At 33.7% G+C, this 19,148-nt stretch overlaps 1 protein-coding gene across 1 annotated transcript; it reads left to right on the forward strand.

Moving 5' to 3' along the window:
- The first annotated feature begins 9,501 nt into the window (after nucleotides 1-9,501).
- LOC107790562 (putative WRKY transcription factor 12) lies at nucleotides 9,502-12,948 on the forward strand. The gene is made up of 4 exons (XM_016612505.2): nucleotides 9,502-10,037; nucleotides 10,367-10,440; nucleotides 11,179-11,340; nucleotides 12,586-12,948. The coding sequence occupies exons 1-4, from the start codon at nucleotides 9,708-9,710 to the stop codon at nucleotides 12,746-12,748; spliced, it is 729 nt and encodes a 242-aa protein (XP_016467991.1). The 5' UTR covers nucleotides 9,502-9,707; the 3' UTR covers nucleotides 12,749-12,948.
- Nucleotides 12,949-19,148: the final 6,200 nt, after the last annotated feature.

Genomic DNA, 19,148 nt, shown 5'->3' on the forward strand with positions numbered 1-19,148 from the left:
TCTAAATCTGATGTTACCAATCCCCTATACTGGTAATGGATTGTCATCTCCCATTAGATTGTCCTATTGATCTGCTTGTAAGTTGCAAACTAATTCTTACGTGGACACATGTGAAAAGTAGCACCAGAATCAAGAACCCATGAATTCTTCCCATGACTAGAACTCACGGCACATACTTCCCCTACATAATCACTATCATCAGAATTATTGTTAGTGTCAACAACATTTGCTGAATTATCCACTTTCTGCTTTCCTCTTTTCTCTTTCAGCTTGAGACACTCTCTCTTGTAGTGACCTTGCTCCCCGCACTCATAACAATTCTGCTTCCTTGCTCTAGACTTCGACCTAGCGGTTGACTTTATCCTATTAAAATCCTTTTGTTGTGTTCTTCCTCTACTCGCAAGACCCTCACCCTCAGTTCTGTTATTTGGAAAGCTCTTTTTCAACTTTTTAGATTTTAGTGTATTACTAATATCTTTCAGTAAAATACTATCTTTTCCATATAGCAGCGTATCGAAAAAAATATCATAAGATGATGGTAAAGAACATAACACAACCAAGGCCTGATCCTCACTCTCAATTTTGATATCCACGTTCTCCAGGTCCATTATAATTGAATTAAACTCATCAAGGTGAGTTTTAACAGGTGTACCTTCGTTCATACGGAGATTGTATAACCTCTTTTTCAGGTAGAGGCAGTTTGTCAGCGATTTCTTAGAATACAGATCTTCGAGCTTCTTCCATACCATTGCTGCAGAAGTTTCTTTAGCAATTTCCTGAAGAACGCTATATGTAACGCTCATGAAGATCACACTCAAAACCCTCTCATTCAGGTCTGCCTTCTCTGTCTCTTTCATCTCTTCAGGAAAATCTTCATCAATTGTCTTCCATAACCCTTGTAACACAGGGACGATTTCATCCTAATCTTTCATAGACTGAAACTAGAACCCCCGTTAAATTTCTCTACTTCGTACTTTGTTGAAGATGACAAAGACATCTTAAACCTAGATTATATGTAGTAACCCGAACCTTGCTCTAATACCAATTATTGCGAAAGATCGTGCGTTAACTAGCACACAATCAAACACAAAGCAAATAGAGAAGAAAAATCAATACAAGGATTTAACGAGGTTCGGCTAAGCCTAATCCTCGGGGTAAAAACAAAGAGAATTTTTCACTACGAATGAGAAGAAAAGCACAATACAATCTCTATAGTCCCCAACTACAACCCCCATATATAGATCCCAAATAGTCATAAAACCTATAAGAGAAGGTTTCCCAATTTGACAAGGACAATAGTATTACACCCCCATATTTTTGAACGTGAAAGTACGTCGTAAGTCAATTGATTTAAGCTTGAAAATGAGATTCTCTTTGAAAGTATATAAAGTGATTTAATGATTTATGTGCAATTTTCACAAGCCTTTAAGAGTTATCATTCAGGGACAAGTATTTATAAGGGGACATGTTGTTACACCCCGTACTTCAGACGTCACTGTCATTATAGGATTATCTAATGTAAGCTCAAAAAGGACGAAATCCTTCTACAAGGATAAGAAAGGTTTACTGAAGTCTTAAGTAAGTTGAGATGAATATGGGACTTGTTAATCATGATTTTAATGAGTTTAAAGTCATTATATGACTATATATGATGTTTGGATATGAAATATAAAGTTTGGAAAAAATTGGATTAAAGTTGCGGAAAAAATGACTTAGGATTTGCCTTGTAACAGAGCTGTTTGAGCAATATATTTCGTGTGCTATATGGGGTATTTTTGGGACATATTATACACAAAATTGAATGTCTTGTAATTTGGTTTTCATCGCTCTTAACCGTTCGTTCATACGACATCCGGATAAAAAGATATAAGCGTCTAAAGAAGGACCAATGCGAGGGTGCCAAGTAGCACCTTTTTGACTTTTTAAAAAACGGGATATTTACATCCCTTATCTCGTCTCTTTCTCCATTTTTCCATAGAGCACGACCAAATAACACCCCTAACCTTACCCTTAATCTCTCTACAAGGGCTTCAAACAAGATTATCATCCCGGACACGAAATCAAGAAGCGATAACATTAAAACGATCCCTACGACATAAGTATCGCTATATCGCCTTTTTTCTTCTTTGTAATTTGAATTTTGGAATGTATTTAATAGTTAAGAATATGCCTACTTTCTGTATTTAAGCTTTTAAATATCAAGAAAGGTTGATAAGTTTGTTTCCTAATAGTTAGAACTCACGGGACGATGATCGAAAGCCGTGTGTTCGAGTTATTTGACTTGCATTGAACTGTTTTGTGGGCTGTTTCGTGTTGCTTTTAGGCTGTCTATTTTGCTACTGTTTAATGGATATTTGGAGGAGAAATGGTGTGGATAAACACCACATAATGGCAAAATGGTGGATTAGTCGTTCTTTGTAATATTTTCGAGGTGTTTGACATTACTATAGTTATCGTTTTAGGTATGAAGTGATTTGGGTGTGTTGGGCTATTGTAAGCTATATATAACATGGATCTCGACTTGAATCCACTGTAGGAGGTAATTATATTGTGTTATTTCATGTGCTTAAGGTTATCTTGATGTTGATTAAGTTAAATGGATGGACTAGACATGAACTAGTGAATAAAGTTGCTAATTGCGGATAGTTGGAGTTGTGGATAGTTTTCTTTAATTTGTTATAAATATATGGTATAAGGCTGGAATCATTGATGAATGACTTCATTATATTGTTAATGATACTAGTAAGTTAAAGTAAGAAGTCTATAAGGGGTGATATGGGTTTACGGATTCCAATTGGGCTTGTAGCTCGTCGTGAAGTAGTTGTGACTTGTTGTTGTTATATGGTATCTTGTTATTGATAATTATGTATTGCTGAATTTCTCTGGTCATTGTTGTTAGTATATGGTATTGAAGGAGGCTCTTGTTACAGGGGAGATGCTGCCCAAATTTACATAAATGAGCTACTAGTTTAAGTTGCAGACTTAGCCTTTACTCAACACTGATTTTGAATCTCCTTATGCTATGGTAGATTGAGTTAAGTTGTTTGAAGAATTGCTTGGAAGGTATTAAGGATTCAATGGATTTAAGGTTTGTTAAGGCTATCCATTCTTTTCTTTTGGCATGATCCATATGATACAAACGAAACATGCAAATGCAGAACTTTCATAAATGACTAAGAAGTACTAGGGGTGCCTATGTTCTTGATTCCCCATGTGTCCTATTATTATATCTTCTATTCATGGGTATCAAAAAAATACGTAAGTTGCTAAAGTTTATCCGAAGGCATATTGATCTTATGACATTCCGAGAAATCTTACTGACTTACTTCATTATGCATTGCATTCATTTATACATGTACATTGACCCATGAATAGATGACGTTATATATGTGTATATTATATGTATATGGGATATGGGAAGAGGTTATGGCGTTATATATGCACCACCACCTGATCAGCTGGTATACGTTGATGATTTCGCCTACAGTGGCTGAGATGATATGACGGGATGCCCTCAGAGGCTTGGTGATGTTATGTATGCATATACCTATGCATGGTATGGCATTTATACGCACATGCATGGCATTATAAATTTTTCATGATTCAAAGAGCTATTCAGAATTACAGGTTGAGTTCTTTACTCCATGTTTCTTTCATGCTTTTATATACCACTGTCATGCCTTACATACTCGGTACTTTATTTGTACTGACGTCCCTTTTGCCTGGGGACGCTGCGTTTCATGCCCGCAGGTCCCGATAGACAGGTTGAGAGTTCTCCTAGTAAGCTATCAGCTCAACAGAAGGTGTTTGTGCACTCAACTTGCTCCGGAGTTGCCTATCTGGTGAGTATAATTTGGACATGTATTGATTGATATGACGGGGCCATATCTCGAACTTTTTGACATTTATGTACTCGTAGAGGATTGTAGACAAATGTTATGTATATGAATACTTGTATGGCCTTGTCGGCCTATGTTTTGAGTATACAAATGATCATGTCGGCCTTATAGGCCCGTATGTCACATGTATAAGTTTCTATATCATGTCGAGTCGTCCTATATTTAGTATTCCCTTATATTTTATTCTGGTTATCTCATGACGACCCTTCTAGACCATTTACCCATGATGGTATGATAAGAAAGATACGTTACGTTGGTGCTCGGTTAGGTAAGGCACCGGGTGCCCGTCGCAACCCATCAGTTTGGGTCGTGACAAAAGTTTTTCCTTTCCCAAATCTATTAGGACAATGGGTTTTCCTAAACCTATAAAGATTATGAATTTCCTAAAAATACAAGAAAATAATTCAAGCCACAAAATAACAGTCATCAAGTAGTCATGCAAATTTGAACTTGATCCGTCATATCTGACGGATATAGTCGTATATATCTGACGTTTTGTATATGAACTTCGAAACCAATCAATTTGAGACAAAAGTACATACATGACGTTCCCAAAAAGTCGTATATAGTAAAAATATACGTCTACTCGTGGCATAATTTTTGGCTCTAATTAAAATGTGACAGAAACGAGTTCAGAAGGATGTTGTTCGTGAAAATTAAGCAAGTCTACTCGGATTTTTGTAAGGTCAACTCGTTTAATAAATGAATTACACAGCGAGTTGAAGTTTGTTTTTTTTAATAAACAAATTAGTCGAGTTCTAGCTTATTGGTTCTTTATGGCTTTGCACGTAAAGATAAATCTCTTAAAGGTGAGTCCTTTTAATTTATACAGTCACTTTTCTGATTTTGTAACAATAAATATTGTCTTGTGAACTATATATTTTAATTAAGTGAACGTTTTCCTTCTGCTACAAAATATGATATTTTTCTTTATCCTAAAGGCTAAAGCTAATGTTTAAGATGCTGTTGAAGGAGAAACCCTAATAGTGAAAAGTATATGATTATGCTCCAACCGTCCCATACAATGTTTGAACATTTTTATTTTTAAAGTCAAACACATGAACTTTTTTTTTCTTAAACTCTATGTTCAATCAAATATATTACATAAATTGAAATGAATTATAGCCATATATGTCATGAGGGGTTAGCTTATGTTTTTCTTTTCATAAAAAAAGAAAATAGTTTGACCATCAGAAGCTTATTCAGTGGCAATAGTTTGACCAACTGTAGGTCCAATCTTAGCTTTATCTCTTCGTTCATTGTCTTAGATTTCTTTTCACTCTCTTGTCCTTCCTCTCGGCCTGCTACTGCCTACTGCTATTATATGCACTTAGAAAGATTGAATATCTATAAATAAAAAAAAATTTAACTTCCTAGTCTATTCTGGATCAACCTTTGCATTCTTACTACTCGAACGATACATAATATATTAACTTTAATAAATGAGCTAGCTAATTAAACAAAATTTGAAAGCATGTATCTGTTGTCCAAGCTAGCAACTCCAAATTCCAATTTTATCTTTCTTTCCGGGTCGACCGAATTGTAATTCAGTAGTAACCTTACACATGTTTTTCTTAAGTAAGAGTGCTATTCTACATTAAATTAATTTGCAGTAACACTTGCAAGTCAATAATGGATATAAAGTATACAAGGCTTAGAGCACAAAATAAAATCATTTTATGGTCTTTTCAAACCCTACGTACGAAGGAGTAGAGAATGTGGAAGGGGAAGGGGAAGGGGAAGGTCAACAGAGTGTTGAGTGGAAGGCCGAGAGAGAAGGCAAAAGTAAAGGGATATACGTGAGTGTGGATGGTTATTAAGATAGATATAGTTTTCCTTTCTAGGCGTAGCTTCGCCTTTATACTGCACCAAAATCGCACTTTTTTAAATAAAAAAAATAGGGGTATGGTAGAGGGAGAGATGGGGGAGAAACATAACGTAACGTCGTATAGGGAATCGAATCCTCACCAAGATGCTAAAGTTTAGGCAGCCAACCAACTTATAAGCTATTAAGATTTTCCGACAAATCTGTACTCATTATTTGCACAAACTTAATGGATATATGACACATGTTTATAAATAAAATGTTAATCAAATCATAGTTATTATAGTACGTATTGTCACCCCAATCAAATTTATCACAAATTTGTGATGGTTTTATCATTTATGAAAGAATTCATCAATGCAGATGAAACTTATGAAGAATTTCTTATAGTTTTATAACGATTTTCTTCTTCACTCACAATTTTTGTGACACTAAAATATGTAAATGTCTATTGATATGAAAAATATCAGTTGCGAATAATTTTTTTTAAAAGGAGGTATGTAAGAGAGTGATATCTTGATTAGGAAATTGCTATCCCTTAATGGAATCAAATTTGGCAGGATTAGAAAGGCTTATCGTCTTCATCCCTTTTCCATTGTCTAATACTCATTAGACAATCTTTTGACCTGCATGAAAATTCGGATGACCCTACCACACTCATTGCTTTCAAGAATTTTTGCATGGCTTTTCCCTTTCTAGCTTTGTTACACAACGAGAACCCATTTACATAGTAGCAAGTTGGAGTGTGTTGGAGTGTATGACTCTAACCGAAAAACCGTACCAACTCGAAAAGTCAAATCTGATTAAAAAATTCGATTAGATTTGGTATTGAGTAAAACAATTCGAACAAAACCGACATATAAATATATAATTTATATTTATATATATATATATATATATATATAATTTTTTTAATAGAATTTTCTTTAAAAAAATATCTAAAAATATTTGTGATTCTCTTATGGATGTAATATTTAGTTAAATATGAAGTGCTCCATTTTTATTAACTTTAAATAATGGGTTGTATGATCACTTTCTTATCAAGTATTACTGAAATGTGTCAATTTCTTTGTTCTTCCATATTCATATGTCAATATCTATTAAATTGTTATATCTTTTTAGAATTTGAAGTGAAATTTTGATAATTTAAAATTAAATAGAATATATCATTATTTAGTATCATGTGTTACTAAGAAAATTCTACCATAAGAATATTTTAATAGATCATATGTTTGTCAATTTTTTTTTAATTTTTACTAAACATATATTTGCTTAAAAGAAATTAACAAAATAAGATTGAAATAATATTCATGTAACAAAGAAACTCGAAAATCCCGATAAAATCGAACCAATCCAAACCGATATAGTTGGTTTGGTTTGATTTTGATAAAAACCGAACCAACCCGGTCCATGTACACCCCTAGTAGTAAGTAGAGTTCCAAGATAACATGGGGATTTTTTGCTGCTTAATCTATTTACTTTATTTTTTTAGATCATTAACTTAATTAATTAGATAGTTAGTAGATAAAGGAGAAGGAGAGTAAGACTTGGTGTATCCAACCTCGATTAGAACAGCTTGAATCAATAATAATGAAGGTTTACCAGTACAAATTTTATTCGATATTCTTAATCTGTGCGAAGATACTTGATTTGATATAATTTAATTTACAAACTTTACATATCAACCAACCACGTACCCACGGTATTCATTAAGTGAAACGAATACGCATTTGTTAGAGGAGAACAACGATCATATCATGGAGATGGAATATATTCAACTTTATTTCACGCCTAAACTAAAATAAAGTTTAGGTCATGTCACAATTTGTTTTCTTGGGGGGAGGCGGGAGGTGGGTGGGTTACTGCTAATTGTCTTTTTCTTTTTTGTTGCTAATTGTCTTTATAGATTGACCTCTGAATGATTTTACATAGCTAGAATAAAAGTTACTCCTACTATATTCACGCTTTCATGTTTAAAATAAGTAAGGTGATTGCACAATACATTTCTTTTTACGACGATTTTAAAACTAATTTGATTTAGGTAAGTGGTATTTTGTTATTAAAAGAAAAAGCAAGTGGTACATTGATGTATGTTTGGAGTAAATCTAAAGGATAAAGGATCACTATGCAAGGTAAAACTGCCTTTGATGAGTGGATGTTATTTTCTTGTCTTTCTTTTCAAAGGAAAGTTTTTTTTTTTTTCCTTTTTGTTTTTTAAAAACTCAGAGACGATCTTATCATTTTTGGACAAAGAAAAATAAAACTTTTTCATTTGGTACAATATTCCTTATGGACCTATGCTTACCAAAAGCGAACAGAAAAAGAACAAATTAAAAGAAGAGTCTATTAGTCATCGACGTTATAATTGGTACACAAAAGTAAACTGTATTATAGTATTATGTACTGTAGTATTTCTGTTTCTTTTTTCGAAAAGCTACTACATAGTGAAATATTATTCTTTAATTTTTCTTACTAAAATATAACTAATAAAGATTTGATTAAGCGAAATGCGTGGCCAATCGGTGATTTTACAACGTTATGCACAATGGATTAGGTTTAAAAAAAAATATTTGCTTATTATGGTAATCTTGTTAATGACAAGTATTTGCAAGCAGAAAGAAAAAACAAAAGAATGATAATCACGATGACATAATTTTCTGTCATATTTTGACATTACACAATTACTTTTGTTAGTGGTGAAACAATTCATGGTTATAGCGTTAATTAAGAAATTAATTAACTTCCGATGAATAAATTAAAAGCGCTTAAAAATGGTTTAGTGCATGATAAGTGAATAACAATGATTATTTAAATATACTTAGTTCCAAAGTAATTGTTATTATCAAACTCCACCGAGAGCCTAACAAATTAGTTCAACTTTTCAATTTTCTTTATGATTTATGATTACACAGAGAGAAATAAATGACTATTTTCATACGTTACCAGGCGCTTCCAAATTTATCCTGCAGAACTATCCCATATTATATTGGATCTATATATCAATGTATGAGTACCAATTTCCCTTAAGATTGTTTAGCTCTTTATAAGAAAATGAACTGCATATAGATTTAAAGTTGTAGTAAAACATTAATTTCACATTGTTTTATGAGGCATAAGGTAAAAAGGTCCACTAGCAGAAACTTTTAAAAAATACAAAAGAGTTCATAACCCAAATATTATTCCTATGTTTTAATCAGAACATTTCTTAATTACTATCAGATTATCTTTTGTTCTTAATAAGAGGTCATTGTTATTTGTTCCTCAAGTTTATCAATACATTTTATCCTCTGATCTAGTCTCCCTCTCTACTAGATAATGCTATGGTCCTATAACACTATATCTTGTACTGTAGGTAGACTTCAGACAACGTTGAAACGTAAATACTTATGAGAAATTATCCTAATGTTTATACAAAATTATAAACTTATCATGATTAAGTAATTTAGGAAAGTAAAATTAAATATTCATTTACCATGGTTAAATGAGAAAGATATATATGCAAATACCTTGCATGCATCTACTAATTTGAAAAAATAATATGCGAGTAATTAAGTTTTTACTACCAGTAAGAGGGTAATTTAAGTTTTATGCACATGACCGAGTAAGATATACCTATACAACAATGTTACTTATGTAAGAAAATTCTAGGAAAATCTCTATCCAATAATAAAAAGCTAACCTTATAATTATAATTTGTTAAACCGTATTGATTACACAACAATTCGTGCATATCAATTAAATCCTTATAAATAAATGCTTATATATTTGTACATACATTCCTTGTAGCGTTTACCAGTTGACCAGAAGAGAAGTTCAAATTCCTATGTTGGTGAAAGAAATAACACAAATATTCTTCTTGAAACCCCACACGGCGTACGAATACATGTAATTGACCAAATTACATCCATTAGAAGAAGAAGTAGCAGCAGCAACAACAGAAGAAATTGTTCAAAACATCAAGAAATCAAAAGATTAAAGAAAGAATGGAAAGGGGTGAAGAAAGGGAGCTAACCAACTATGACTTACAAGTATCTTTCTCAGCACCTCCTTCTCATGCCAATAATATCCATGATTTGGGGTTTGTACACTTTGCAGATCATAACCAGATGATGAGCTTCTTAGCTCCTCCTTCCTCACACTCACAACTGTCTTCTCAACTACCTCAGCCTCTACAAGCTGCTGCCACCACCACCGTCACGCCTCCCACCACCACCACAAACGCCACCGTTGCAGCCGCCTCAAATAACATTAGCAGTGCCCTAGGGTTTAACCACAACGAACTTGTCAATAGACCTTCTTGGAATAACAATCAGGTAATTATTCGGTTTTACAGACTTCTTCTCGTCTCATTTGCTTAAGTTTTGATGAACAAAAGTTACGAGATGTTTGTAACAAATACCAGATGTTTGTGTTGGTGGAAGATAGTAAGTATCTGGTTAGTCAAATGCGCGCAAATTGATCCAGTCAGTACTATCATACGAGACAAAGAATACAAGCTTCTTGTCTTTGTGATATAACACAGTCAAATATTGCGATATCTCTTTTAGGGTTTCTCTATTTTATTCTTAATTTACCTTTTGCTCATCTCTTTTAATTTGTTGATTAATTAATGGCGTCTATTCTATGGATCAACCTTACATAGGTGGAAACACTAGATCCCAAGATTGTTAATGACGAAAATTGCAGCGGTAATGCCAGCGAGGGTAACAATTCATGGTATTTCTCTCTCTATCTCTCTGAGCTATTTCCAAAATGACAGTAAAATGTTCTAATACTCTTTCACCAATCGGCATACATACAAATTTTCATTTGCAAAAAGAGCTACTTTATGCTTATATATTCATTCCATCTGAATCTAAAGGAATGGTTGGAGCCTTGAACGGTAGATATCTCTTAATTAATAACGTTGAAGGTTGTTGCGGAATGGTAAAAATTTCTTCACCCTTAATCTGATGTCATGGGTTTGAGTTCTCATAACGAAGTTCTTTTTCGGTGGCGATGGGTTTTCAACGGTGCACGCGTATTCAAATTAGATCAGTAGGTTGAGAAAAAAGCACTCTTTGCTCCTCTATTTTCAACCCCACTATTTATTACCCTAGAGAAGTTTCTTCATGCTTTAGATTAGAATCTGCGAAGATCTAGGCATTCAGGCAGACATATAATTTCTTGTAACGTTTCTAGCTAGGCTCTTTAATTCTATTCAACATGTGAATAAATACTGTGGGTTTGTACTATGTGGTGGACGGTGTAGTGCAATTTGAGAAGGACAAAGTGTTACATCCACTTAAATTATAATGCTCAACTATTTTTACCCACATGTGTCATCAGATTCAACACATATGATAAGACTTCATTTTTAATTTGCTACCAGAAGTATCTATATTATATAGTATAAGTATATATATTATTGTGAACTCAAGTGATTACTAACATTGAGGTCTCTAAAACGTGTAGGTGGAAGAATTCATCTTCAGACAAAGGAAAGGTGAAGATAAGGAGAAAGCTAAGAGAACCAAGGTTTTGTTTCCAAACAAGGAGTGATATTGATGTTCTTGATGATGGATATAAATGGAGAAAATATGGCCAAAAAGTTGTCAAGAACAGCCTTCATCCCAGGTACCTAGCTAATGATCTTAATTTGCCCTAATTACCAATTTTTTTGGGCTTAATTTAATCCCTTCTCCTAAACTTTGAAAAGAGCAACTACATTTAATTTTTCTCAACTTGGCATGAGTTGTCATTTCTCGAACGATGATTCAATTCGGACACTGAACCTAATATTTCATACTACCAAATTTCTTCAAGTTTAAATTAAAATAGAAACTGGGGAAAATGATGGTGTGCCTACATATAGTTTTGGGAAGTACAAGAAATGTATAAATTGGTATTATTACTTCTACTCTATATCCAGTAGTGGAAGAGAGTGTTGACACTAGGGATGGTCCATCTATATCTGTTGAGTTCTCCTCTAACCCCTCTAACCATTATTTTCTCTGCTTCCTTTTGTATTTTTGTACTTTGGCTTTATTTGTTTGAGTATTTTTCTCTTTTTCCAATTACCTTGTATTTCATATTTCCTACATTATATATATATATATATATATATATATATATATATATATATATATATATATATATATATATATATATATATATATATATATATATATATATATATATATATATATATATATATATATATATATATATATATATATATATATATATATATATATATATATATATATATATATATATATATATATATATATATATATATATATATATATATATATTCTTTTGATGATGCATTTGTTCAAATATATCTCGTTCAATTCAAACCCTGTAAATGTGACAACGAAGTAATTTCAAAATGCTATTTATGGTTTTTGGGAGATCAGTCGAATTACAAAAGAAAGCTCTCTCTAGATTTTGACTATGTTGGTTGATTCGTGCCAAAATAGTATGACCAAATTGGAGTAATAGAATTGAAAATGCATATGTATACCCACTGCATATTTTAACATGCAATGCAACTTAATTAAACATTTCTAAAGAAATTAAATATCTTATTGAAAATTCTTGTTCAATACCTTTTATTAAGGTTAATAATGTACCGAATCAAATTACGGGAGAAATTTGTGTAGATCATGCTCGAAACCTGGCATGTAACCTATGAATGTTTTATATATATATATTTAACCCAAAAGTTTAAATTATTGATCTTCTGCTTGTACAATGCTTATCTACATACTTGTGTAACAATTGTTTCTTAAATTGATTTGGTTTCAACTAATTTCTGATCATTCGTTTTAAAATTAAAATGTTTTGCTTATCAGATACATATTTTTGTTACTGCAGGAGTTACTATAGATGTACACATAGTAATTGCCGAGTGAAGAAGAGAGTTGAAAGGCTTTCAGAAGATTGCCGTATGGTAATAACAACCTATGAAGGTAGACATAACCATTCTCCTTCTGATGATTCAAACTCTTCCGAACATGATTGTTTCACCTCTTTCTAGAAAAATCAGAGCTTATGTATATACTACCTCTTTCAAACCAAATATTATATTGTCACAAATCATTATATTGTCATGTTACTATGGTGGATTTTATTACTTTGTTACGTTAGATTCTTATTTCGTATTATGTATGGCTTAACAATATGTCAAGCCCATAATTTATATTTAATATATAGTGGACAATTTTTCCTGTTAATTTGATATCATATTAAAGTTAAAAACCTATAATTAAGTTGGTCCTCTCCCTATCTATGGTTATTTTGTTTCTCACCCGGTATCCGATACTCATATTGAGGCACGACTAAATCAGTGCCGCAAAGTCCCACATTGGGGTAAAACGCTCCCTAACAAAGGCAACTTCATACTCAGAGCTCGAACCCCAAATCTCTGATTAAGAATGAAGGAGTACTTAGCCCTCCACTATAACCCTAGTTGCTACCAATTTATGGTTACTTCCTCCGTACACATTCGCATTACTAAAGTCGCAGAAATGTAAGATAGCTAGGCCAAGGGGAGAAATCAAATTTATCAACAGGGTTGCTTGTTCTCCCCTACTGCAATAATGTCTCCACATTAGGTACATATTATGACGATTTTATGTGAGATTATTATCTTCAAGATCCGAGTATTAATATTTGATTCATACGTCTGTGGTTGAAGTAATTTTTACAGGTTAGTACACCCTCAATAGCAGCTTGATTGCTTAAATAAGTGACCATTCGCATTCAGTTTTCTAATTTGGTGGCGACAATTCCACAGGAAAAGCTGCATTTTTTAAATTATCTGATGTTTAACAGTAATATCTGCGACTTAAATACATAAAGAGTACTTTTATACTCCCTCTGCTCCAATTTATGTGAATCTGTTTGACTGGGCACGGAGTTTAAGAAAAAATGAAGATTTTTGGAATTTGTGGTCCTAAACAAGTCAAAGTGGGGCACAGAGTATTTGTATGGTTATAAAAGCTTTCTCATTAAGGGTAGAATTGGAAGTTTAAGCTTAATTGTTTCCAAATTTAGAAAGGAGTCATTCTTTTTGGAACGGATCAAAAAGGAAACAAGTTCATATAAACTGAAACGGAGGGAGTACTATAAAAGAAACATAGAGTTGAAGTAAGCGTCTAAAGAATTATGAAACCTTTTCCATCAGTTTTTCTTTTTCTTTTTAAGAAGCATAAGGATTTCTAATTAGGGCAACCATATTAACATTTGTTTTCGTTTTAGTGTTTTCCTAATGGTTTATTTTGTGACTTTTGGTCAGTTGAAGTTGAGCATACTACATCTAATGGAATGAACTATCGTATATATAATTGTCTTTTGGGTTAAATATCTTGCTGGTAAGTTAAAAAAAAGGGAAAACAAAAACATAACCAGTACCAAGAATATGAGCTCCTCTTAGGAGAAACAAAGGGCCAAGTGCACAAACAGCCTTTCATACGGATGCTATTAGTCGGTACTTATTTTACGGAAGAATTATTGAACTAAAAATCTTAATTTCAAGACTTTTTTGTCCTGAAAAATCGAAATTCATGACATATTGACTAATTCTTAAATAGCAGCCCTTTAGAGTATCTAGTTACCTGGTGCTATTTCTACCAAAAAATAATAATATTAGGATAGATACCTTAGACATCACGAAACATAGAAGTGATAGTCTAAAGTCAAAGTTCAAAAATGATTATGCAAATCTTAAGTAGTAAACTTCTTTGAATATGAGAGAAAGTTTAGTTTCAAAGTAACTGTACGGAAAAATAAGGATAAGTTGAGATGTCACAAATTGAGTGATTCTTGTATTGACCAGTAGAGGAGGTGTTGATTATTACTTGCAAAAGCATTATCTCAATCCCTTAATTAGATAAGAACTTGTTTTAGGAATTGGGAGTGTCACGAACCCTAAAACACGCCATCAATCTAAAAGCAGCACTTGAAAACTCGACCAATAAGATGATGCTGGTGTTACGTTGTAATTGTTGCTAAGTAGTTGAAGTGAACTGTTGAACTTTGTAACCACTAATGGATATGTGAGATTGAAATCTCTTTTTATTTTAACTAGATGTCTCGAATTCGATCCTTTGGAATGAATAATCATGTTCGATAGGGAGCATATTGGCACAAGTCCGATAACAAATGGTTAAACTAGAAAAAAAAGAAGAAAATGATGGCCAGTTCAAGTAATCCATAGAATTACCTACATCTCATGAATAGTATAGTATAAAACAACCAAAAAATAACCTTACCTTACGCTGCCAAGCCATGGAAGTTGGAACTATGGAAGAACCATGTCAGTTGGTTAGCGTTGTTGGAAAACGTGTCAGGCTAATGGAAGGAAAAAATATTTGAAAGAGAAAAGTAGTAAATTGCACAAGACAAGACAAGATTTACATGGTTCGGCAATTTTGCCTACTCCACGGCCGCACAAAGAATAACTCTTTATTAATTGAAGAGAGAAAGAAGAAGTTGAAGGATGATTTGTAAATAAAAATGCATACCTCTTTTATAGGCATTTGAATGCCCTGCCGATGTAAGCGCTTACATCATAGGAATGCCGAGGTAAGCGCTTACATTATACGAATGCCGATGTAAGCGCATACATCATAAGAATGCCGATGTAAACGCTTACATAATAAGTTCATCTCTTTTTAATTTTTCTTTCTTTTGTTTTGTCTACTTTTCTTTCTTTCACATACAACAACATGTTTAAAATTAAAAAAAAGATTTGCTATATTCTCTGGTGGCGCCTTCATGCTATCAATCTTGAAGGCTAACTGAGGCAGTGCACATCCTTAGTTTGTCAACATCGATAACTTTGGTCAACATGTCTGAAGGGTTTTTTGATCCTGGTATCTTCTGCTGGGAAAAAGTTTCTTCACTTATCAACTCTCGGATATGATGATACCTCAACTGGATATGCTTCGATCTTGCATGAAACACTGGATTCTTGGCAAGATGAATTGCACTCTAGCTATCGCTGAAAAGCTCATAATTGTTCTGCTCTTTACCTAGCTCTTTAAGTAAATTCTTGAGCCAAATCATCTCTTTTCCAGCTTCTGATATTGCCATTGTACTCTGCTTCAGTGGTAGATAGAGCAACACTTTTTCTGAAGTCTGGACATCCAGCTAACAACAGTACCACCCTAGGTGAACACGTAGCCTGTGGTACTTTTTCGACTATCCAGATCGCCGCCTAAATTTCCATCAGCAAAACCTTGTAAGATAATATTGCTCCTTTTAAAACAAAGTGCTATACCTGAGGTGCCTTTGAGATATCGCAATATCCATTTTATACCTTCCCAATGCTCATTTCCTGGATTTGACATGTATCTACTGACAACTCCAACTGCATGGCTATGTCAGGTCTAGTGCAAACCATAGCATACATCAAACTTCCTACTGCTGAAGCATATGGAACTTTGGACATGTACTTCCTTTCTTCATCTGTCTTAGGTGATTGGTCCTTCAACAGATTAAGATGGTTTCCGAGTGGAGTGCTTCTGGTCTTTGCATCATAAAGACTGAACCTGCTTAGTACCTTCTGTATGTACATTTCTTGAGATAATTTTAAGGTTCCTTCAGACCTGTATATGCTAATCCTCATCCCAAGCATTTGCTTAGCTGGTCCTAAGTCTTTCATTTCAAACTCCTCTGCTAGTTATTGCTTAACCCTGTTGATCTCATTTATGCTAGATCCTGCAATTAGCATATCATCAACGTTGTTATCAACGTACAACAGTAAAATGATATAGGATTTATCAAGATTTTTGATATAACAACAATGGTCCATCTCACATCGTGTGAAACCATTATTATGCATGAATCCATCAAATTTCTTGTACCATTGTCGGAGTGCTTGTTTTAAACAATATAAACTCTTCTGCAACTTACACACAAGATTTTCTGTCACGACCCGAAATTCTCACCTTCGGACCGTGATGGTGCCTAACATTTCACTTGCTAGGCAAGCTAACGTTAGAATAATATTATCTATTTTTAAAATAATTTTAAAATTTATTAATAACAAAGAAATAAACGCGAAAGTAAGGTCTAAAATATAGTGATTAATCCATAAAAACAACGGGTCTAAATACTATCCCAGAATTGGTGTCACAAGTGCACAAGTTTCTAGAATAAATACAAATAAAGGTCTGAATAAAATAAAGCTGTCTGAAAACAAACACACAGCTAAAATAAAGTAGACGGGGACTTCAGAACTGCGAACGCCGTGCAGTTATACCTCAAGTATCCTCTGAGTAGCTGAAATCCGAGCAAGTCTATGGTACGCCGCTGGGACTAACTCCAAAATCTGCACAAGAAGTGCAGAGTGTAGTATCAGTACAACCGACCTCATGTACTGGTAAGTGCTGAGCCTAACCTCGACGAAGTAGTGAGGAGGCTAAGGCGGGTCACTTACATTACCTGTACGCAATATTAGTAACAACAACAATAATAGAAATAAATCAGGTAACTCATTTATAATAATTGAAGCCAACTCAACAGTCATAACCAATTATCATTTCCATCAATTCTGTTGCAGCGTGCAACCTGCTCTCACAATATATTCACATTCAATTCTGTTACAGCGTGCAAACCGCTCTCACAATATATTCACATTCAGTTCTGTTATATATTTATTTCAATCAAGTATATATAGACTTTTTAATAAGTCTATTGTGGCGTACAATCCGATCCCCCAATATTGACTTTTTAATAAGTCTGTCATACATTTATTTCAATCAAGTATATATAGACTTTTTTAATAAGTCTGTTGCGGCGTGCAATCCGATCCCCCAATATTGACTTTTTAATAAGTCTGTTGCAGCGTGCAACCCGATCCTCCAATATGAACTTTTTAATAAGTCTGTTGCGGCGTGCAACCCGATCCTCTAATATGGACTTTTTAATAAGTTTGTTGCGGCGTACAACCCGATCCACCAATATGTTTATTTCTAATAATTCTTATAGAAGAAATTTTCCAAATAAATGTAACAATTAATATAAAATTATAAGACAACAAGCATACAATGATTATGATTTAATTATGAAACAAACAATGACAAATAGCAAATTATTAAGGAAATCAGTGAGAAAATAGGCAGTTTAATATTTAATATGCTAAATGTCAAACAACAATTAAGATACATAATTCAAATAGCATGTAACAATTAATGCAGGAATTCAAGAATTAATATTTGACAAAGAATAGGAGAGAAAAAATTATTATAATAATTAATTCATGATTTAAAATAATTTATGATTTTTCAAGTAATTATGCAAACAATTAATTTGACGACGTATAGACACTCGTCACCTTACCTATATGTCGTTCACATGCATTTCACATAACAAATAGTTTAAGGGTTCTATTCCCTCAAGTCAAGGTTAACCACGAAACTTACCTCGCTTTACAAATTCCAATCAATTACTCGACCGCAACTTTTCCTTTTAAATTTGTCTCTAAAAGCTTCAAATCTATTCACAAATAATTCGATATACTCAATACGAATCATAGGAGTTAATTCCATATGAATTTATAAATTTTCCAGATAAAAATTCGAAATTTATTAAAATATTCGGCAGTGAGACCCACATCTCAAATCCCGAAAAACTTACGAAATACGAACACCCATTCCGAGACGAGTCCAACCATACAAAAATTATCCAATTCCGATGTCAAATGGACCTTCAAATCTTAAATTTTTGTTTTTGGAAGATTTTATAAAAATCTGATTTTTCTTCCATAAATTCACGGATTCATGATATAAATGAGTATGAAATCATGAAATATAATCAATATAGGATAAGGAACACTTACCCCAATGTTTTTCCGTGAAAATCGCCCAAAAATCGCCTTACCCGAGCTCAAAAATGAAAAAGAGTTGAAAATGGGTCGAAACCCCATTTCCAGAACTGAAGTTCTGTTTCTGGGATTTTCACCCTTCGCGAATGCGGTCAGTGCCTCGCTTTCGCGAAGCACAAATTTGTGCTGTCCCATTTTACACTTCGTGAATGCGAGGGCTACTTCGCGAACGCGAAGCTTGCTTGGGTTGGCCTTCGCGAGCGCGAGATGCCCTTCGCGAACGCGAAGGCAATTATCCTGGCTAGCCTCTTTCCCTTCGCGAACGCGAGGCTTCGATCGCGAACGCGAAGCTTTGAACCTCAAGCCTTCGCGAACACGGTCATTCTGTCGCGAACACGAAGCACAAAACATGCCAGCCCCAATTTGCTCTTCGCGTTCGTGAGAGTACCTTCGCAAACGCGAAGAAGAACACACCAGAAGCATGAAGTCTGCAGAAAACCAGATTTCCTAAGTCCGAAATCATCCCGTAGCCCATCTGAAACTCACCCGAGCCCTCAGAGCTCCAAATCAAACTTGCACACAAGTCCTTGAACATCATACGGACTTG

The sequence above is a fragment of the Nicotiana tabacum genome, chromosome 19, assembly GCF_000715075.1.
Source record: "Nicotiana tabacum cultivar K326 chromosome 19, ASM71507v2, whole genome shotgun sequence".
NCBI classification, from domain to species: Eukaryota; Viridiplantae; Streptophyta; class Magnoliopsida; order Solanales; family Solanaceae; genus Nicotiana; species Nicotiana tabacum.

What these genes read in the sequence shown, in the direction of transcription:
- LOC107790562 (XM_016612505.2), top strand. Translation starts at nt 9,708, where the DNA reads ATGGAAAGGGGTGAAGAAAGGGAGCTAACCAACTATGACTTACAAGTA. An exon ending in CTTCTTGGAATAACAATCAG is followed by an intron (nt 10,038 to 10,366) that starts GTAATTATTCGG and finishes AACCTTACATAG; the next exon opens with GTGGAAACACTAGATCCCAA. An exon ending in AAGAACAGCCTTCATCCCAG is followed by an intron (nt 11,341 to 12,585) that starts GTACCTAGCTAA and finishes TTGTTACTGCAG; the next exon opens with GAGTTACTATAGATGTACAC.